This window comes from Odocoileus virginianus, chromosome 6 (assembly GCF_023699985.2).
Source record: "Odocoileus virginianus isolate 20LAN1187 ecotype Illinois chromosome 6, Ovbor_1.2, whole genome shotgun sequence".
NCBI lineage: Eukaryota > Metazoa > Chordata > Mammalia > Artiodactyla > Cervidae > Odocoileus > Odocoileus virginianus.
In genome coordinates this window covers 18,992,271-19,007,918 of record NC_069679.1, presented here as the reverse complement: position 1 = coordinate 19,007,918, position 15,648 = coordinate 18,992,271, and the positions used below count along the sequence as shown (strand labels likewise).

General features: G+C 44.3%; 1 protein-coding gene across 1 annotated transcript in view; it reads left to right on the top strand.

Annotated features, from left to right (window-relative positions):
• The window catches only part of RYR3 (ryanodine receptor 3), a 546,114-nt gene that overhangs the window by 286,940 nt on the left and 243,526 nt on the right, over window positions 1-15,648 (top strand). Inside the window, 5 exon segments of the mRNA XM_070468944.1 lie at window positions 319-454; window positions 3,664-3,759; window positions 5,180-5,298; window positions 12,966-13,099; window positions 15,247-15,488. Of these exon segments, the coding sequence (XP_070325045.1) occupies window positions 319-454; window positions 3,664-3,759; window positions 5,180-5,298; window positions 12,966-13,099; window positions 15,247-15,488 (727 nt within the window).

The window sequence follows — 15,648 nt, the reverse complement described above, 5'->3', positions numbered from 1 at the left end:
AGAACAGGCTTCTGTGAGACTCATTCGTGTTCCCTCTTCCGCACTACGTCCTTGGTGTAAGTTAAACACGTGGGGGCAAGCCCGTGAGAGGAGACTGCTGACTCACTTCCAAAATGGATGCTATTTAGGTCTCTAAGGCATAAAAAAATGCATATTTTGTTTTGGGGAGGCAAAAACAAAACCCAAATTGGCACTGTGAAGGTCTGTTTGCACATTAGTATCATCAGCTTTGAAAGGTGAATGATATGGGAGGGGGAGAACAAAAGGGATCCTGAGATCTTACCTATTTTTACTTTTTTCCCCAACTCGCCTTCACAGGGAATGTTAGCCCTTGTGTTAAACTGCATTGATCGCTTAAATATCTACAATAGCATAGCACACTTCGCAGGGATCGCCAGGGAGGAGAGTGGGATGGCCTGGAAAGAAATTCTGAACCTCCTCTACAAATTGCTAGGTAAGTACATGCCCAGAGCTCTCTCCCTGGGCAGGTGGCTGGGGAGGTCTGTAGGCATTTTTGTTGTGGGAAGGGGGAGCCCAACAGGGGGCTTTTATCTAACATTCAGAAATGAGTGGTCTAGGGAGATATACGTGCTGACAAAACAAGAGACTTTGTTGGGAAGGGGCGCCTGAATGGAGGGAGGAGAGTTAGAGGAGAGTTAGGGAACCCAGGAGGACTGTTCTGTCCCATGGCTCAGTCTCGGGTCTTATGGTGATGGAATTAGCTTCCAGGTTGTCTCTGGCCAGTTACTCTTGCTCGGGGTCCTTTCTGGTGGCACATGCATTGCTCACCCAAGATGGATTCCGGCAAGGAGGATTCCGGAAGGTCAGTAGGATATGTGATGTCTCCTTTTGACCTTTCCAAAATTCTTCCTGTTGGTGGTGCTTTGTTAGTTCTGTGTTCCTTACCAGGATCTCCTATCATAAAATAACTCATGCAAATGATTACTGTGGTGCCTGGCCAGGGTGGGTAGTTTCAGCCAATGTTTCTTCTAACATTTTCATGGAACAAACTGCTATTGTCATCCAGCCTCATTCCTTGGAAGACTGTGCTAACCATTTGATTCTAACCCAGTGGATTATCAAATCAACCCTGAATATTCATTGGAAGGACTGATGCTGAAGCTGAAGCTCCAATACTTTGGCCACCTGATGCGAAGAGCCAATTCACTAGAAAGACCCTGATGCTGGGAAAGATTGAGTGCAAGAAGAGAAGAGGGAGACAGAGGATGAGATGGCTGGATGGCATCACTGACTCAATGGACATGAGTTTGAGCAAGCTCCAAGAGATAGTGAAGGACAGGGAAGCCTGGTGTGCTGCAGTTGATTGGGGTTACAGAGAGTCAGACATGACTTGGCGACTGAACAACAACTAACTCAGCCATTCATTGTGTTAACTGGTAACTTATTTTACTTTCCAAAATAACAGCAACTGGAAGTAAATGGTGATTGGTTTTATCAAACTACCTGTGAAGCCCTTGGCAGTTCCTTACACTCCCTGAATCTCAATTCCTCATCATTAAAATGAGAGAACAAAGAAAAAATATGTTTAAGATACCCTCAACTTCCAGACGTTTGACACCTGCAGTTGGAGGATGTCTACTCTGTTCAAAAGTGTACCCTTTCACTGTCCACTTGTTGGGAAGTCATGATTCCTGCTGTTTTGGCCTGTTTTTATTTCATTTTGTTGAAAGAAAAAGGAACTTGAGTAGAGATGTTCCAGCATCCAATCTTTCTTCTCACAAGTCTGAGTGCATGGTGAGCTTCCAGTGCCTGCTGTAACCTATGCCACGTGGGCCCAGGCTGCCAGCCTGTGAGAAGAAGACAGTATTGGCCTCTGTAAGAAGGTGGCCACCAATAATGATTTGGCCATGGTAACAAGGCAGCGTTTTAGGGCTTTTCTCTGATGCAAATATCCCATTGAGAGAAAGTCCATGGAAAGTTGAGCAGGCCAGAGGGGAGCCGGGAGAAGTCAGGCTAGATTCATTCTCATTGTCAAGGGTCAGGCTGATTAGATTGTGACTATACTGAGTGACCTTATAAAGTCTCTTCCAACTCTTAACATTTTATGATATGGCTTAAACTCAGTAGTAATTATTACAACAGTAATAGCTAATGTTTGTTGATGGCAGGCAGTAGGATATCTCTTTTTGATCCTCAGAGCAAACACTGTGAGGTGTAGGTACTATGACCATTTTATTGAAGAATCTGATGCTCAGAAATGTCCATAACTCATCCAGGGTCATACATGTTATAGGTGACAGAACTCTGGCTTGAATCCAAACAGCCTGACTGCAGAGCCTCAAGGTCAACCCCCTTGGTGGTGTTCATTCACTAAGTCATGTCTGATTCTTTGCAACCCCATGGGTTACCACATGCCAGGCTTCCCTGTCTCTCACTATCTCCCAGAGTTTGCTCAGACTCATACCCATTGAATCAATGATGCCATCCAACCATCGCATCCTCTGTCGCCCCCTTCTCCTCCTGCCCTCTTTCTTTCCCAGCATCAGGGTCTTTTCCAATGAGTCTGTTCTTCACATCAGGTAGCCAAAATATAGGAGCTTCAGCTTTAGCACCAGTCCTTCCAATGAAAATTCAGGGTTGATTTCCTTTGGGATTGACTGGTTTGATCTTGTTATGGCTGACCTGAGAAGCAGGAGAGGAGTTCAGACTGAATTCTGCCCTTTAATGACTGTGGAGGTACAAAGCAGAGGTCCTGAGGAAGAATTTCCTTATCCAAATACCTTACAAATGTCTGCGAATCCCACAGTCTGAAAACCAGCAGCATGACGAGCAAGCCTCAGGGCCAGTCAGTTAACATGGACTTATTCCAGAGTCCCACCTATAGTACTGGCCTATGGAGGGAAGGTTACTTGGTCTAGATTAGTGAAAATCTGGTGACAGCATCTTCTCTGTCTACCTTTTCAGTATCATCTACCCAGTGGTCCTCAAGCATGAACAGGCATCAGAATTCACTGGAGGGCTGGTTAGAACACAGACGCTGGGCCCATCCCTGGAGTTTCTGATTCAGTAGACATAGGACAAGGCCACAGAATTTGTGTTTTTGAACATGTTCTCAAGTGATACTGACATTCCTATCCAAGGATCACACTTTGAGAACTACTATCATGTACTGATGCATTTTAGATATTTTAGAGTTTCATGTTTTGTTATTACTTGCCTATTAGTTTAACCTAACCCTTTCAGTTGTACTCATTTGGATGCCTTCTTTTAGCACTGAAGAATAGCAAGTCTTTAGCTAGATTTAAGAAAACGTTAGAGGAAATTGAGTTCTGAAGTCAGCAACCAAGCAGATATTGTTTTCTTCCTTATCACTATCTAAAGTAATTTTTTAAAATCTGTGTGTATTTTGTCTTTCTGCCCCATTTCACAAAGGCAGGGAATCTGTTGTTGTGTTCCCACTGCCTTATTCCCAGCAAGTAGACAGATGCCTCATACACAGTAGAGTCTCTGGAAATATTTGAATGAATGGTAGATTTTTCTTGCTCTTCAAAATGTAGAGACAGTAATGTATCAAAAGGCTTGGGAGGGGAAGGGGACTGTTTCATTCTTTTTCATTGCTAAGCAGATGGAGTATTCAACAGCATCCCAAGTTCCCATACTGTGCTCTTTAACCTACATGATCAAACATGTTCTCATTCACAGCTGCTCTTATTCGTGGAAACAGAAACAACTGTGCTCAATTCTCCAATAACCTTGATTGGCTGATCAGCAAATTGGACAGACTAGAATCTTCCTCAGGTAGGATTTGACAGGAAACAGAACTGGGGAAGGTGGGGTGTTTTTTTGTTTGTTTCTGTTTAAAAAAAGAGAGTTTAATCTCTGAACAATTTTTCCCCCCACTGGATTGCAAGCAATCCTCAGTAATTACTTCAACAAAAGAAACACAATCCTAAATCTTCCTGGTACTCTTAAAACTTGATTGATCAGCTTTAAGCCAGGTGTCAAAACTCTTTCGTTTCCGGCTTCATTTTTCACTTTGTGCTCTCATCTCCTCTCCCTGGGTCCTTGAATCATTCCCCACCCAGCTTGAACATGGTCCTCTCCACTATTTAGAAGCAGGACTGAAAGATGACCAAGACCTGAGAGGAAATGATACTCCTCATACCCCTGAGTCACCCTCAACACCGTATCTAGAGCCCTTCTTGATGACTCACAGAGAACTTGAGCCAGGAGAAGTGGTCATCGTTAGTAAGTGACCATGCCCTGAGGCTCTGCAGTTTGCTTCCTCAGAGATGAGAGAATGTGAGAGGTGTGGGTCCCCCCCCCCCCCCCCCCCCCCGGGAAGCTGACCGGTTTCAGTGTTCTTTTCATCATTTAGAGATGACAGGAGCTTGAACAGACAAGCCAAGGGAAAGCTCCTCTAGAATCATCCACCTCCACATATGTCTTCTTCCTGAGCCTCTGTTTCCTTCAGTGCCTCCTTCCAGGGGCCAGACTACATTTTAGGGTAATTTATGAAAACCTTGGGAAACAAAGAGAATCAAGAGGAGTCTTCTTAATATAAACCTATAAAGATATTAGCCAACAACTTACTGTGCATTTCCACCCCAGTGTTACATGCAAGTGCCAGGCTGCATGTTTTTGTTACACCTTCACTTAATACAGAAAACCATCCAGTGTGCCCAGAAAAGGGGACAAAGCCCAGTAATCTTTATTTAGTGAGCTTACAATTTACTCATATACCATACCAGTGCATCTAAAAATAAATTCTGGAGTGATTCCTAGAAAAATTCTTTTTCAAGGAACATTCAAAGCATTTTCTAAGTTATTTGAATGACCTTTACAATTTGTAGTAAACTAGGTATCCCTTTTTCTATCTGTTTTTAAATTAAGTATTGCTTGGTTTGATCAGGTTAAAAATTCTGTTTTAAAGCTGCTTCTCTTTATTTTGACCCAGAAGGATCCTGTCTTTGTCCAGGAAGAGGGAGGCGGGGTTAGTGATGAATAAACTCACCTCTAAATTACAGAGTGTTGCCCCAGGGGCTCCTGAAGTCTATGCGAGATGGCCGCCTCTTCCTTCTGGCTGGAAATATTTAATAGATCCAAAGAATAATGGTATTCTGTCCCCTGAGGAGGATCATTTCACTCTCAGGTTTCTAGTTATAATTAGCTCTGCCGGTTATTTAATGTCCAAATGATTTTTGTGGCATGCATGCAGGTATCTTGGAAGTTTTGCATTGCATCCTCATTGAAAGCCCAGAAGCCTTAAACCTGATAGCAGAGGGCCACATCAAGTCCATCATCTCCCTGTTGGATAAGCACGGACGGAATCACAAGGTAGGTGTGGAAAGAATGCCGAACAGGGATTGACTTTACCTGCCTTTTCCTTCCCTGCTGCTTAGTAACTATTGTGTTAGTTATGGAGAGAATATTGACTACTCTCTTTCTTGGCTTGGATTTTTTTTTTAAACAAATTAAAAAAAAAAAAAAAAACTCTGGAAACTGAGGTCCTGAAAGAGAGAGAGTGATGACTACTCTCTTTCTTGGCTTTGATTTAAAAATAATTAAAAAAAAAAAAAATCTCTGGAAACTGAGGTCCTGCAAGACCTGTCTTTCTTAGGAGCACACTCTGAGCCAGTCACACGGGCCTTGGGTGGTCCCCTCAGTTTTCACCAGCTTCCCAAGCCTGCATCATTATTACTCCCTTAACACCCAGCTGGTTTGTAAGGCATTCAGCTCTATACAGGGTCAGCTGCAGGAACTGATCCCACCCTCGAGTCTAGGAGCTTAGAAATGAAACAGCTAGTGCCAACTTTATAAAGAAGCTACACAGAAGTCAGATTTAGGATAATGTAGAAAGTCTTGGCAACATGGCATGTTCTTAAATGAAATCAGACTTGCCATGAGTCAAAGCAGGTGGAAAAAATGGGCTTTTCATGAACAAGCCAGAAGGGACAAGCGGTGGGGCTCTCCCCTGAGAGAAAACAGTTTCGTGAGCTTGAGCCCCCATCATTTCAGCTGTAAAATGAAGACAACACCACCTCACTTACGAAGGCAGAATTCTGTGTGAAGTTTTGGTGTTTTTTTTTTTTTAAAAAGGTCTCTGAAAGTTCTAATTTCTCTGTTTGTATGGAATTATATTTCTTAAGACACCATGATCTCTGGGGATTAGTGTTAGCTGCTGAGTCATGTCCTACTCTTTCTGACCCTATGGAGTGTACCACTCCAGGCTCCTCTGTCCATGGAATTTTCCAGGCAAGAATACTGGAGTGGATTGCCATTCCCATCTCCAGGGGATCTTCCCAACCCAGGGCTCAAACCTGGATCTCCCACGTTGCAGGCAGATTCTTAACCATCTGAGCTACCATCATACCATCTGAGCATGATCTCGGGAAAGTCTTAAAATATGTCTTATCCTGACCCATTGATATCTGCCCTGTACATGGAAGGAGATATCTTACTGACTCATTAGTGAGCAGGCAGGTACTACAAGGCTGAAGGGGAGCATTTCAAGATCAGGTGGCATATTTGGATGTGAGGGAGAGCAGCTGGGCTCAGGCAGAGTGGAGAGAACCCAGCTTGGTCACTGACCCTCTCTGCTCACCCTCAGCTGGGGGCACTGCACATCGGAGACACGTCTTGGAGTGGGGGGTCCAGGAGAACAAGCCTCTGCAGTGCTGCTCAGATGATATGTATCATCCTTAGGAAACAAACAAGCCTTAGCATCTGTGAAATTGCTTGGCAAAAAACAGAAAGAAATATGTGGGGTCGGTAATTGCTTTCCCAAATGTGGTAAATCAAAAGCAGGCATGAGGCTCCTGCTTCAGCCCAGCTTTGCTATGTCTGAACATGTCCCTTCCCATCTGCAAAGTGTAATAAGTGTAATTGATAAGCACCCGAGTAACCCATGGCCTGCATCGTGAGCCATGGGCACATGTCAAGAGGAGCTCTTAGAAAGCCTAGCTGCTCTCCTTTCATTACTCCTGGGGCTGCTTTGTGATCACACCACAGAACACACTTAGTAGATAACGAACTTTGTGATGGCTTCTCTCAGCCAAAAGCCACAAGCCCTTACTGGATTGTCACTCGGTAATGGTAGCTGATTACTGTCCTTTCCACGGCATGAGAACACGGTATGAGTACTCCACGGCTGAAAATACTGAAACCTTTTGTTGTTGTTGTTCAGTCGCTTAGCTGTATCTGACTCTTTGTGACCCCATGGACTGCAGCACGCCAGGCTTCCCTGTCCTTCACTATCTCCTGGCGTATGCTCAAACTCACGTCCTTTGAGTTTTTGATGATGCTATCCAACCATCATATCCTCTGTCACCTCTTCTTCTCCTGCCTTCAATCTTTCCCAGCATCGGGGTCTTTTCCAGTGAATCGACTCTTCGCATCAGGTGGCCAAAGTGTTGGAGCTTCAGCTTCAACGCCAGTCCTTCCAGTGAATATTCAGAGTTGATTTCCTTTAGGACTGACTAGTTTGATCTCCTTGCTGTCCAAGGAACTCTAAATGCCTAGGGACTGAGGCCTAGGGAGCTTTATTATTCTGCTAGGAATCAATGCCTGGTCTGATAGGTTACCTGAGTGTACTAGCATGGTACTCTTATATCTTCCAGACTGAGAAGTTCTGGGCAATGATGTCAAAGCTGAGGCAATGTGCTCATGTTACAAAAAGAATCTCTTCTAGAATGTCCCATTTTTTCTGATGGATTTTTTGGATGGGGACTGGCTTGTCATGAATTCAGTTCCCCCACTAGAGTTTTTCATGTACATGACTTTTATTTTCAAGGGAAACCTAGTCTCAGATCATTACCAGGGATATTTGTGATAGCTTGGCAAAGAATGTGCTGAGTGCAGACTAGACTTCGATTACAGCATTGTATCTTGACTTGGAAAATGCCAAAGCAATGTTTTCCTATCCAGGCTGCTCTGTTTTCCATAGTCCCAGGTTTCCAGACATCTCTGACCTGCTCACTTAGTTTTCTGTGAAGATAGTGATTCAAAATACATAGAATTTTAGAGCCCAGAGCACCTCACAATGCCTCCAAAAACAGTGATGATGATGATAATGATAGTGTACATTTATTTTGCGTCTGACAAATACCAAGTACTGTGCTCCGTGTTCACATGTATTTTCTTTCTTCCTTGTTATTATTCCATGAAGTATTATTTCCACTTGAGGCAAAAGCAAGGCCAGTGTATATGACACCTTAAAATATTAACTAAGGTTGCCAGACAAACCAGGACCATAATTTAAGTCTCCAACACTAAGTTCAATATTCTTTCCAGTGTTTCTCAATCTGTAGTCTGGCATGTTCTATGAGACTATGTTTAATTTTGCGTTCCAATTTTTATTACTGTATAAATATAAAACTCTTTGCAGTAAAAAAAGTTCACAATCAGAAACCATTTTCATATAGTAAGTTAGTGTTTCTCAGACTGGAATTTGAGAGTTCCTATGGGTCCATGATGGAGAAGGAAATGGCAACCCACTCCAGTGTTCTTGCCTGGAGAATCCCAGCAGCATCATGGGTCCATGAAGGTGGTCTTCAGGACCATGACATTTTTTATTAAAGGTTTATAGTTATGGTAGGTTTGAGAAACCCCTTACTGTACCGTGCCTCCTCCATTCATATGTTTAGAAAAGAAAGTCATTCTTTGCTTCCTTTCTGAGCTGCCTGAGGGCTCACCATTGCAGAAGCTATAATGTGATGGCTGTGACATCCTTTGTTTACTGATATGGCAAGTAATATTTTAGTTCTCAGCTCTATCCTTGCTGTGGAAAGCATTGCCAGTCATCTAAAGCATGATCAAATTTAGGTCAAAAAGTTAGACAGAAAGTACAGTCTTTGGAGTAAAAGGACAGAAGTGGGGTGTGCTGCCCCAGTTTCTGAATGGACTCTAGCCCATGACCTCACAAGTGACAAGGCTTACTCACCCTCAGCATCTCCTCACTTTCTACTTTTCCAGCTCCCATCAAAATTCTATTTGCCTTCAGAACAGTTCAGATGCCACCGTCTCCATGAATCTTTTTCTGAATCCCAGCTGGATGTAGGATTCATTCCCTCTCCTCCCCTGTACACCGTGCAGTTTGTTCCATGGTGTTTCCACCCTGCCTTTCCTTACAGATACACTACGTATATATTTCTGTCAAAGACTAAATTTCCTTTACAGCAGGGACCTTGTGATCCCTGTGGTACCCAGCTCACATGTTACACACAGCCGGCATCTGATACATATTTTTGAGGGTGTGATTAAAACAAAGAGGAATGGATGAGTAGAACCACCATCTCCTGTCTCACCTTGAATGGGTGGAAGCTCGCAAGTGCACCCAAGTCTCATCTCATCCAACAGATGGCTGTTCATAGTATGAGACATGCTTACTATGTTGGTGGCACCAGTTTTATTGAGTGAAAAGGACAACTGTGGAAGATTCTGACAGTAACCCTCTAATTTTTCCATGAAGAAAGTATCTAATAATAAAAATATAATATGCCCTTTTCACTTGCCCCTGTAACCTAATGTACTTCACACCTGCTCAACGTTATCACAGATGAATATTTTTTTTTATTCTTTGTTTCACAAGGATTTGGAGCCACCTGTGAGAAAAAAAATTATAGTAAAATAGTCATATCATTGGTCGTGAGAAAGTATACATCAGAACTGAGATGTTAACCCTAGTAGGTAGGTGGGGTGGGCATGGCACAGAAGAGTCCAAAGGTAAGGAAACCATTAACTCCCACAGACTTGCTGTAATAGCTCCAGAACATCACCTCTGAGTTCCCAGGCAGTCAAGGCAAGATAGAAGTTCTCCCAGCCACTCAGTTCACACATCCACAGGGAGAACAGAATCTGTTCCCCAGGGAGAAAGCACTCATTTATCAAATATAAAACATGACATAAAATTCACCTAATTAGCTTTTGTATTTTAAAAAATAAAGCTGTTTTAATAGAAAGCTGAGAACAAAATGCAAGAGCCAAATGCTATTTCCATGGATGTGCAGTGCCTCTTTCTTACCTTTAAATCAGAATTCCCATGTGAGCCTGTGTTTGGGGTGGTGACTAATGGAGATTACATGCGCATGGAAGGATCTTGGATGAAATGTGGTGTCAGTGGTGAAAATGGTTTTACAGTTAAGCAGAAATGAATTTCACAGAGTGGTCCAGGGAAATTCTCAAGTTGGGCCAGTGTATAGATTAGAGAAGCCTAATTCCAAGACAGATACCCCCAGATGCTCACAGTGAAGTCACTGTCTGAGGCTGGCCAGTGGGAGGACTCCATGCTGTGTGGTCATTCAGAGAGACACTTTTCTTCCATCTAGCAGCATCACTGTCCCCCAGGACAGGACTTCACAGGTTGTTATGTGCTTGTGAATCTCTGGGGAATTCTGTTAAACTGAAGGCTCTGATCTGATAGGTTTCTGGGGGTAAGTCTGAACATCTGTATTTCTGGCAAGCTCCTACGTGATCCCAGTGCTGCAGGATCTCACTCGGAGTAAGGAGAACCCTTGGGATTTGTAATCCTTCCCGGGATCTCCACATCCTGCTGGAAAGGGAGAGTATAGGGGCCAAGCCTAAAAGCAGTGCACATCACATCCACCCACTTTCCGCCGGCCGGAACTCAGTCACATGACTCCACCACGCTGCAAGTGTGTCTGGGAAGTGTAGCCTCTGTGCATAGGATGAGGAGGAGGCAGAGTCCGGTGACCACTGGGAAGTACCTGCCACAGCCAGCAAGCACCCCAGAGGTCACTGAGATGCTTCCTCTCCATCAGGAAGTACAGATGACGCCTAAGGACTGTGTTTGCATTTCCCCAGGGTAGACTGACCCATCTACACGCCCTTCACTTTTCAAGAACAATTTATTAAGGTATAGTTGATTTATAACGTTGTGTTAGTTTTAGGTGTACAGCCAAAGTGATTCAGTTATACATGTATTGATGCTTTTTCAAATTTTTTCACACATAGTTTGTTATAGAATATTGAGTAGAGTTCCCTGTGCTATACAGTAGGTCCTTGTTGGTTGTCTGTTTTATATACAATACTGTACATGTGTTAATCCCCAGCTTCAATTTTATCCCCCCCATACAGCGTTTCCCCTTTGGTAATGGTAAGCTTGTTTTTGAAATCTGAGTCTGTTTCTCTTTTGTAAATAAGTTCATTTATACCATTTTTAAAATTAGATTCCACATATGAGTGATACCATATGATGTTTGTCTTTGTCTGTCTGACTTACTTCACTCAGTATGACCATCTCTAATCCATTGCAAGTGGCAATGTTTCATTCTTTTTATGGCTGAGTAGTATTCCATTTGTGTGTGTGTGTGTGTGTGTGTGTGTGTGTGTGTGTGTGTGTGTGTTTACCACGTCTTCTTTATCCATTCATCTGTTGATGGACACCTAGGTTGCTTCTGCATCCTGGCTGTTGTAAACAGCGCTGCAGTGAATGTTGGGGTGCACAACCCCAAGAAAAGCCTGGTAAAATAAAGCCTGAACACTGTCAGCACATTCTTTATGGCATCGTTTATTTGTAGGTGATGTACTATTCCATTAGGCTGTGTGCTTTTCAGAACCTTTTTTCTCCTCACTGATCCTATTGTATGTGGATTAAGCTCTACTTTCCTTCCGGCTGTGACAGCAAGGCTCCTGCAGCCATCACTTCAAGGCAAAACAGATGGAAATGTGTGCTAGGCTGGATGATAAGTATTTAATTTCCTGACCATCTATGGGCTCTTTTCTTAGAGGGACAAATTATCCTCTGGATTTCTAGTGCCACGGTCATATGTTTCATGGAGTGGCAATGGTGAGAGTGCTCCGTAAAACCGCCTTTGGAGTTCTTTTCTGCTTGTCCCATTAATGTGCTCTGTGTTTATTTGGAATGAAGTTGACATTCAGGGAGCCAGGTAGAAAACTGGTTTGTGAGAATTATGGATGCAAATGCCATCAACAACATGAAGCCATCCAACCCCGCTGAGCATGGAGTCTTCGGTGGCCACTTTGTAAGACTGACCTGGGGCTGCCCCCTCTTTGTCAGCGTAGCCTGCCACATTCCTGGCCAGTGTTCATCCACTGCTGTTTACACACTCCTCCCCCTGGGGGAGAGAGGGAGGAGCAGTGCCTGGCCCAGCGTGTTTGCTCTGCCACGCTAGGAACATGAAATATGGATGAATGAGGATTCAGCACAAGGAGACCAGGCAGGCAGGCCAGCGCGTGGGAGAGGTGCCCGGGGACTGTTCCCACTTCCCTGGCAGCTGGCATATGAGGTGGTTTAGGAACAGCGCATGGTGGATCTGGTAGATTCAGGGTCTGCCTGCTTTGCTCACTCATGGTTTACTGTCTCTCTACTGGGGGGAAGAAAGCAGATGAAATGTTTCTGAATAGGGATTTCTAGGAAGATAGGGATATCTTAGTGAGCTTTTGTGATATCACGGCAGAAGACCAGCACTCGGAATCTGCCCTGTCGTCCCCTCCAGCCACCCACACGAGGATCCCAAGCCTGCCACAAGCAAGGGACCTTAGCCAGATGGGAACCTGAGTGTCTTTCAGGCAGGAGCACGTGCTTTAGCCTGAGGTCCGTGGGGGCCCTTCCAGCACCTACCCGGAGAGGAAGTTGTTACCGCCCCTCACCCTAGTCCTGGACCTGGCTGGAAAAGGAACCTAGACAGGCTACCTTCAGAGCTCAGACTCTTACCCACTTTAACAGAACAGTGATCACAGGTGGTGTGCCTTGTTTGGAGGGATGGGTCACAAGACTAGGGCAGAAAGGAACTAGAAAGGAACCCAGCCTCATTTCCCCAAGGGGCAGCAGGCGCCTGGGCATCACTCACTCAGGTCTGGAGGGGCAGGTGTGGCTTCCTTGACTCTGAACAGGTGCTCACCCCTGTCACCTGGCCCTTACCTTCACGAGGCGGGCTTCCTTCCTGTGCTGTGGCCGTCAGGTCCTGCCCACCGTGCGCCCCCCTCAGTGGTCCTAAGGTCTGCTGGGGTGTGTCCTGCTGCAGGTTCTGGATGTGCTATGTTCCCTCTGCCTCTGCGATGGAGTCGCAGTGAGAGCCAACCAGAATCTCATCTGTGACAACTTGCTGCCCCGGAGAAACCTGCTCCTGCAGACGCGGCTGATTAATGACGTGACAAGGTAAGGCCACCACCATCATTGCAAATGCTCATCTTGTCCCCAGAAAGGAAAGGAAGAGTGCTGATCTCAACTCCCAAGCCACCTGCCCATCATCTTCATTCTGATGTGACCACATAAGATAAGACCAGCAAATGTGCACATCTTTTAGGGCCTTGTACTCCAACCCCTTCAGCTGAATTTCTCAAATTTCTCCCCTGAAGTAGCCAGAGATGGACTAAATATATCACCTGATGACTAAGGAGTTTGGCCTTAAGGGAGGGGTCTACCATGTTTTATTTTAAACATTAATGCATATCTTATACCTTCTTCATAACATATTTTATTTTGATATACCAACTTTTTTTTCTAAAAATTTTTTGATAGAGTGGATGTCCCATGTTGAGACCATGGTTTCTTTTATCCTCTGGCACTTGGCCGTTTATCCCAGGGCCGTCTGTGAAGGCCAGGATGGGCTCATGAAGAACCCTGGGAGTCATGAACTCACTGGACCTGGACTCGGGAGCAACCTCAGCAGCTCTCCACCTGGGCTCCCTCCCTACCTTGCAACATGAGAAAATAGTGTCCCCTTCAAAGTGCAGAGCAGGTTCAAGTCTGTAGACATCACACAGGCTTTCTTCTGGGTACCAGGCTGGTCCTTCCCTTGCCCACCCAAAATGGACACAGTCTTATCCCAGGACAGTGGACCTCTAAGAGTAGGATTCCAACCAGAACAACTCCAAGTGGTTTCTCCCAAGCTTTTAACCATTTTTTCCTGGATACATTAGAATCTCTATTTCTTAACAAGGTTGCCTAATACTGATGTATCTGCCCCCCACCTTTTTTGTCATAGAGGTTGAATTTTTTTCAGCTTTATTGAGGTATAACTGACAAACAAAAGTATAAGATATGTAAAGTATACAATGTGATGATTCAACACATATAAACATTATGAAAGGATTCTCTCTCCCTATGAAGTTAATTAACACTGCCATCACTTCACACATTTACCATTTTTAAATGAGAACATGTGAGTCCTACTCTCTTCGTGAATTTCAGTTTTACAATACAGTGTTATCAACTGTGCGTGTGTGCATGCTCGGTCACTTCAGCATGTCCCCGTGTGACCCCGTGGACTTTAGCCCACCAGTCTCCTCTGTCCATGAGGATTCTCCAGGCAAGAATATTGGAATAGGTTGCTGTGCCCTCTTCCAGGGGATCTTCCCAACCCAGGGATTGAACTTGCATCTCCTGCATTCTAAGAGGATTCTTTACCCACTAAGCCATGAGTGGAAGCCCATTGTCAACAAAGTCACCATGTTATATCCTCAGACTTTGCTCATCTGATAAGTGAAAATTTGTGCCCTTTTATCAACTTCTCATTATCCCCCTGCCCCTACTCTCCAGAACTACTTTTCATTTCTCTCTTTCTAGGAGTTGGACCTCTTTTTTAGATTCCACGTGTAAGTGATACCATGCAGAATTTGTCTTTCTCTCTCTGGATTATTTCTAATAGTGACTTCTTAATGCTTTTAAGAGGCCATTATTATTAATAATGCCTATGGGGGAAAGCTTAAACCAATTTACCAGAAGATGGAACCTGTGTAAGTCATTTCTTATACTTACAGAAAGAGAGGAGTTTGCAATCATACAACTCTACATGATGTTTTAAACATCTTTGCCTATGGTTGGCACTCAGTAAATGTTTGTTGCCTTGAATATGGGAAAAGATATCTTTTATATTTTCTAACGGAATTAATGTTGTCCTGACATCTCCCACTAAGAACTTGATCAAGTGTTGGAGGCTTGAAGATTATTCCGCTTTGGAACACGACAAAAATCATGAAATTGCTCTTGCTCTCTGTTTAATTGGGCTTTTTTGGTGGCTCAGACCATAAAGAATCCACCTGCAATGCAGGAGACCCTGGATTGTGAAGATGCCCTGGAGAAGGGAATGGCAACCCACTCCAATATTCTTGCATGGAGAATCCTGTGGACAGAGGATCCTGGTGGGCTATAGTCCATAGGGTTGCAAAGAGTCGGACATGACTGAGCAACTCTCACTTTCACTTTTTGGTTTAATTGGCCCCGTGCCTCCTATGGTCTGGTTCAGTTTGCTTTCCTATTTCTCAAGAGTCTGTAGGTGCCACCTGTCTCATGTTTAATTTCAGTATTCGGCCAAACATCTTCCTGGGAGTTGCTGAAGGCTCAGCACAGTACAAGAAGTGGTACTTCGAGCTTATCATCGACCAGGTGGACCCGTTCCTCACCGCAGAGCCCACGCATCTGCGGGTGGGCTGGGCCTCTTCCTCTGGCTATGCTCCTTACCCTGGAGGTGGAGAAGGATGGGGAGGCAATGGTGTTGGTGATGACCTATACTCCTATGGCTTCGATGGACTTCACCTTTGGTCAGGTGAGCACCTTGCCGGAGCTTTGGGCCCTGATTGTACAAATGGAAATGGTCACTTCATGTTGAAATGATACAGACTCAAGTCTCAACTAAGTAGATGGTTAAGTAGGAAGAGCATCACATCTGAAATGAGCCTGTCCTGCTTTTTTTGTAGATATGATTT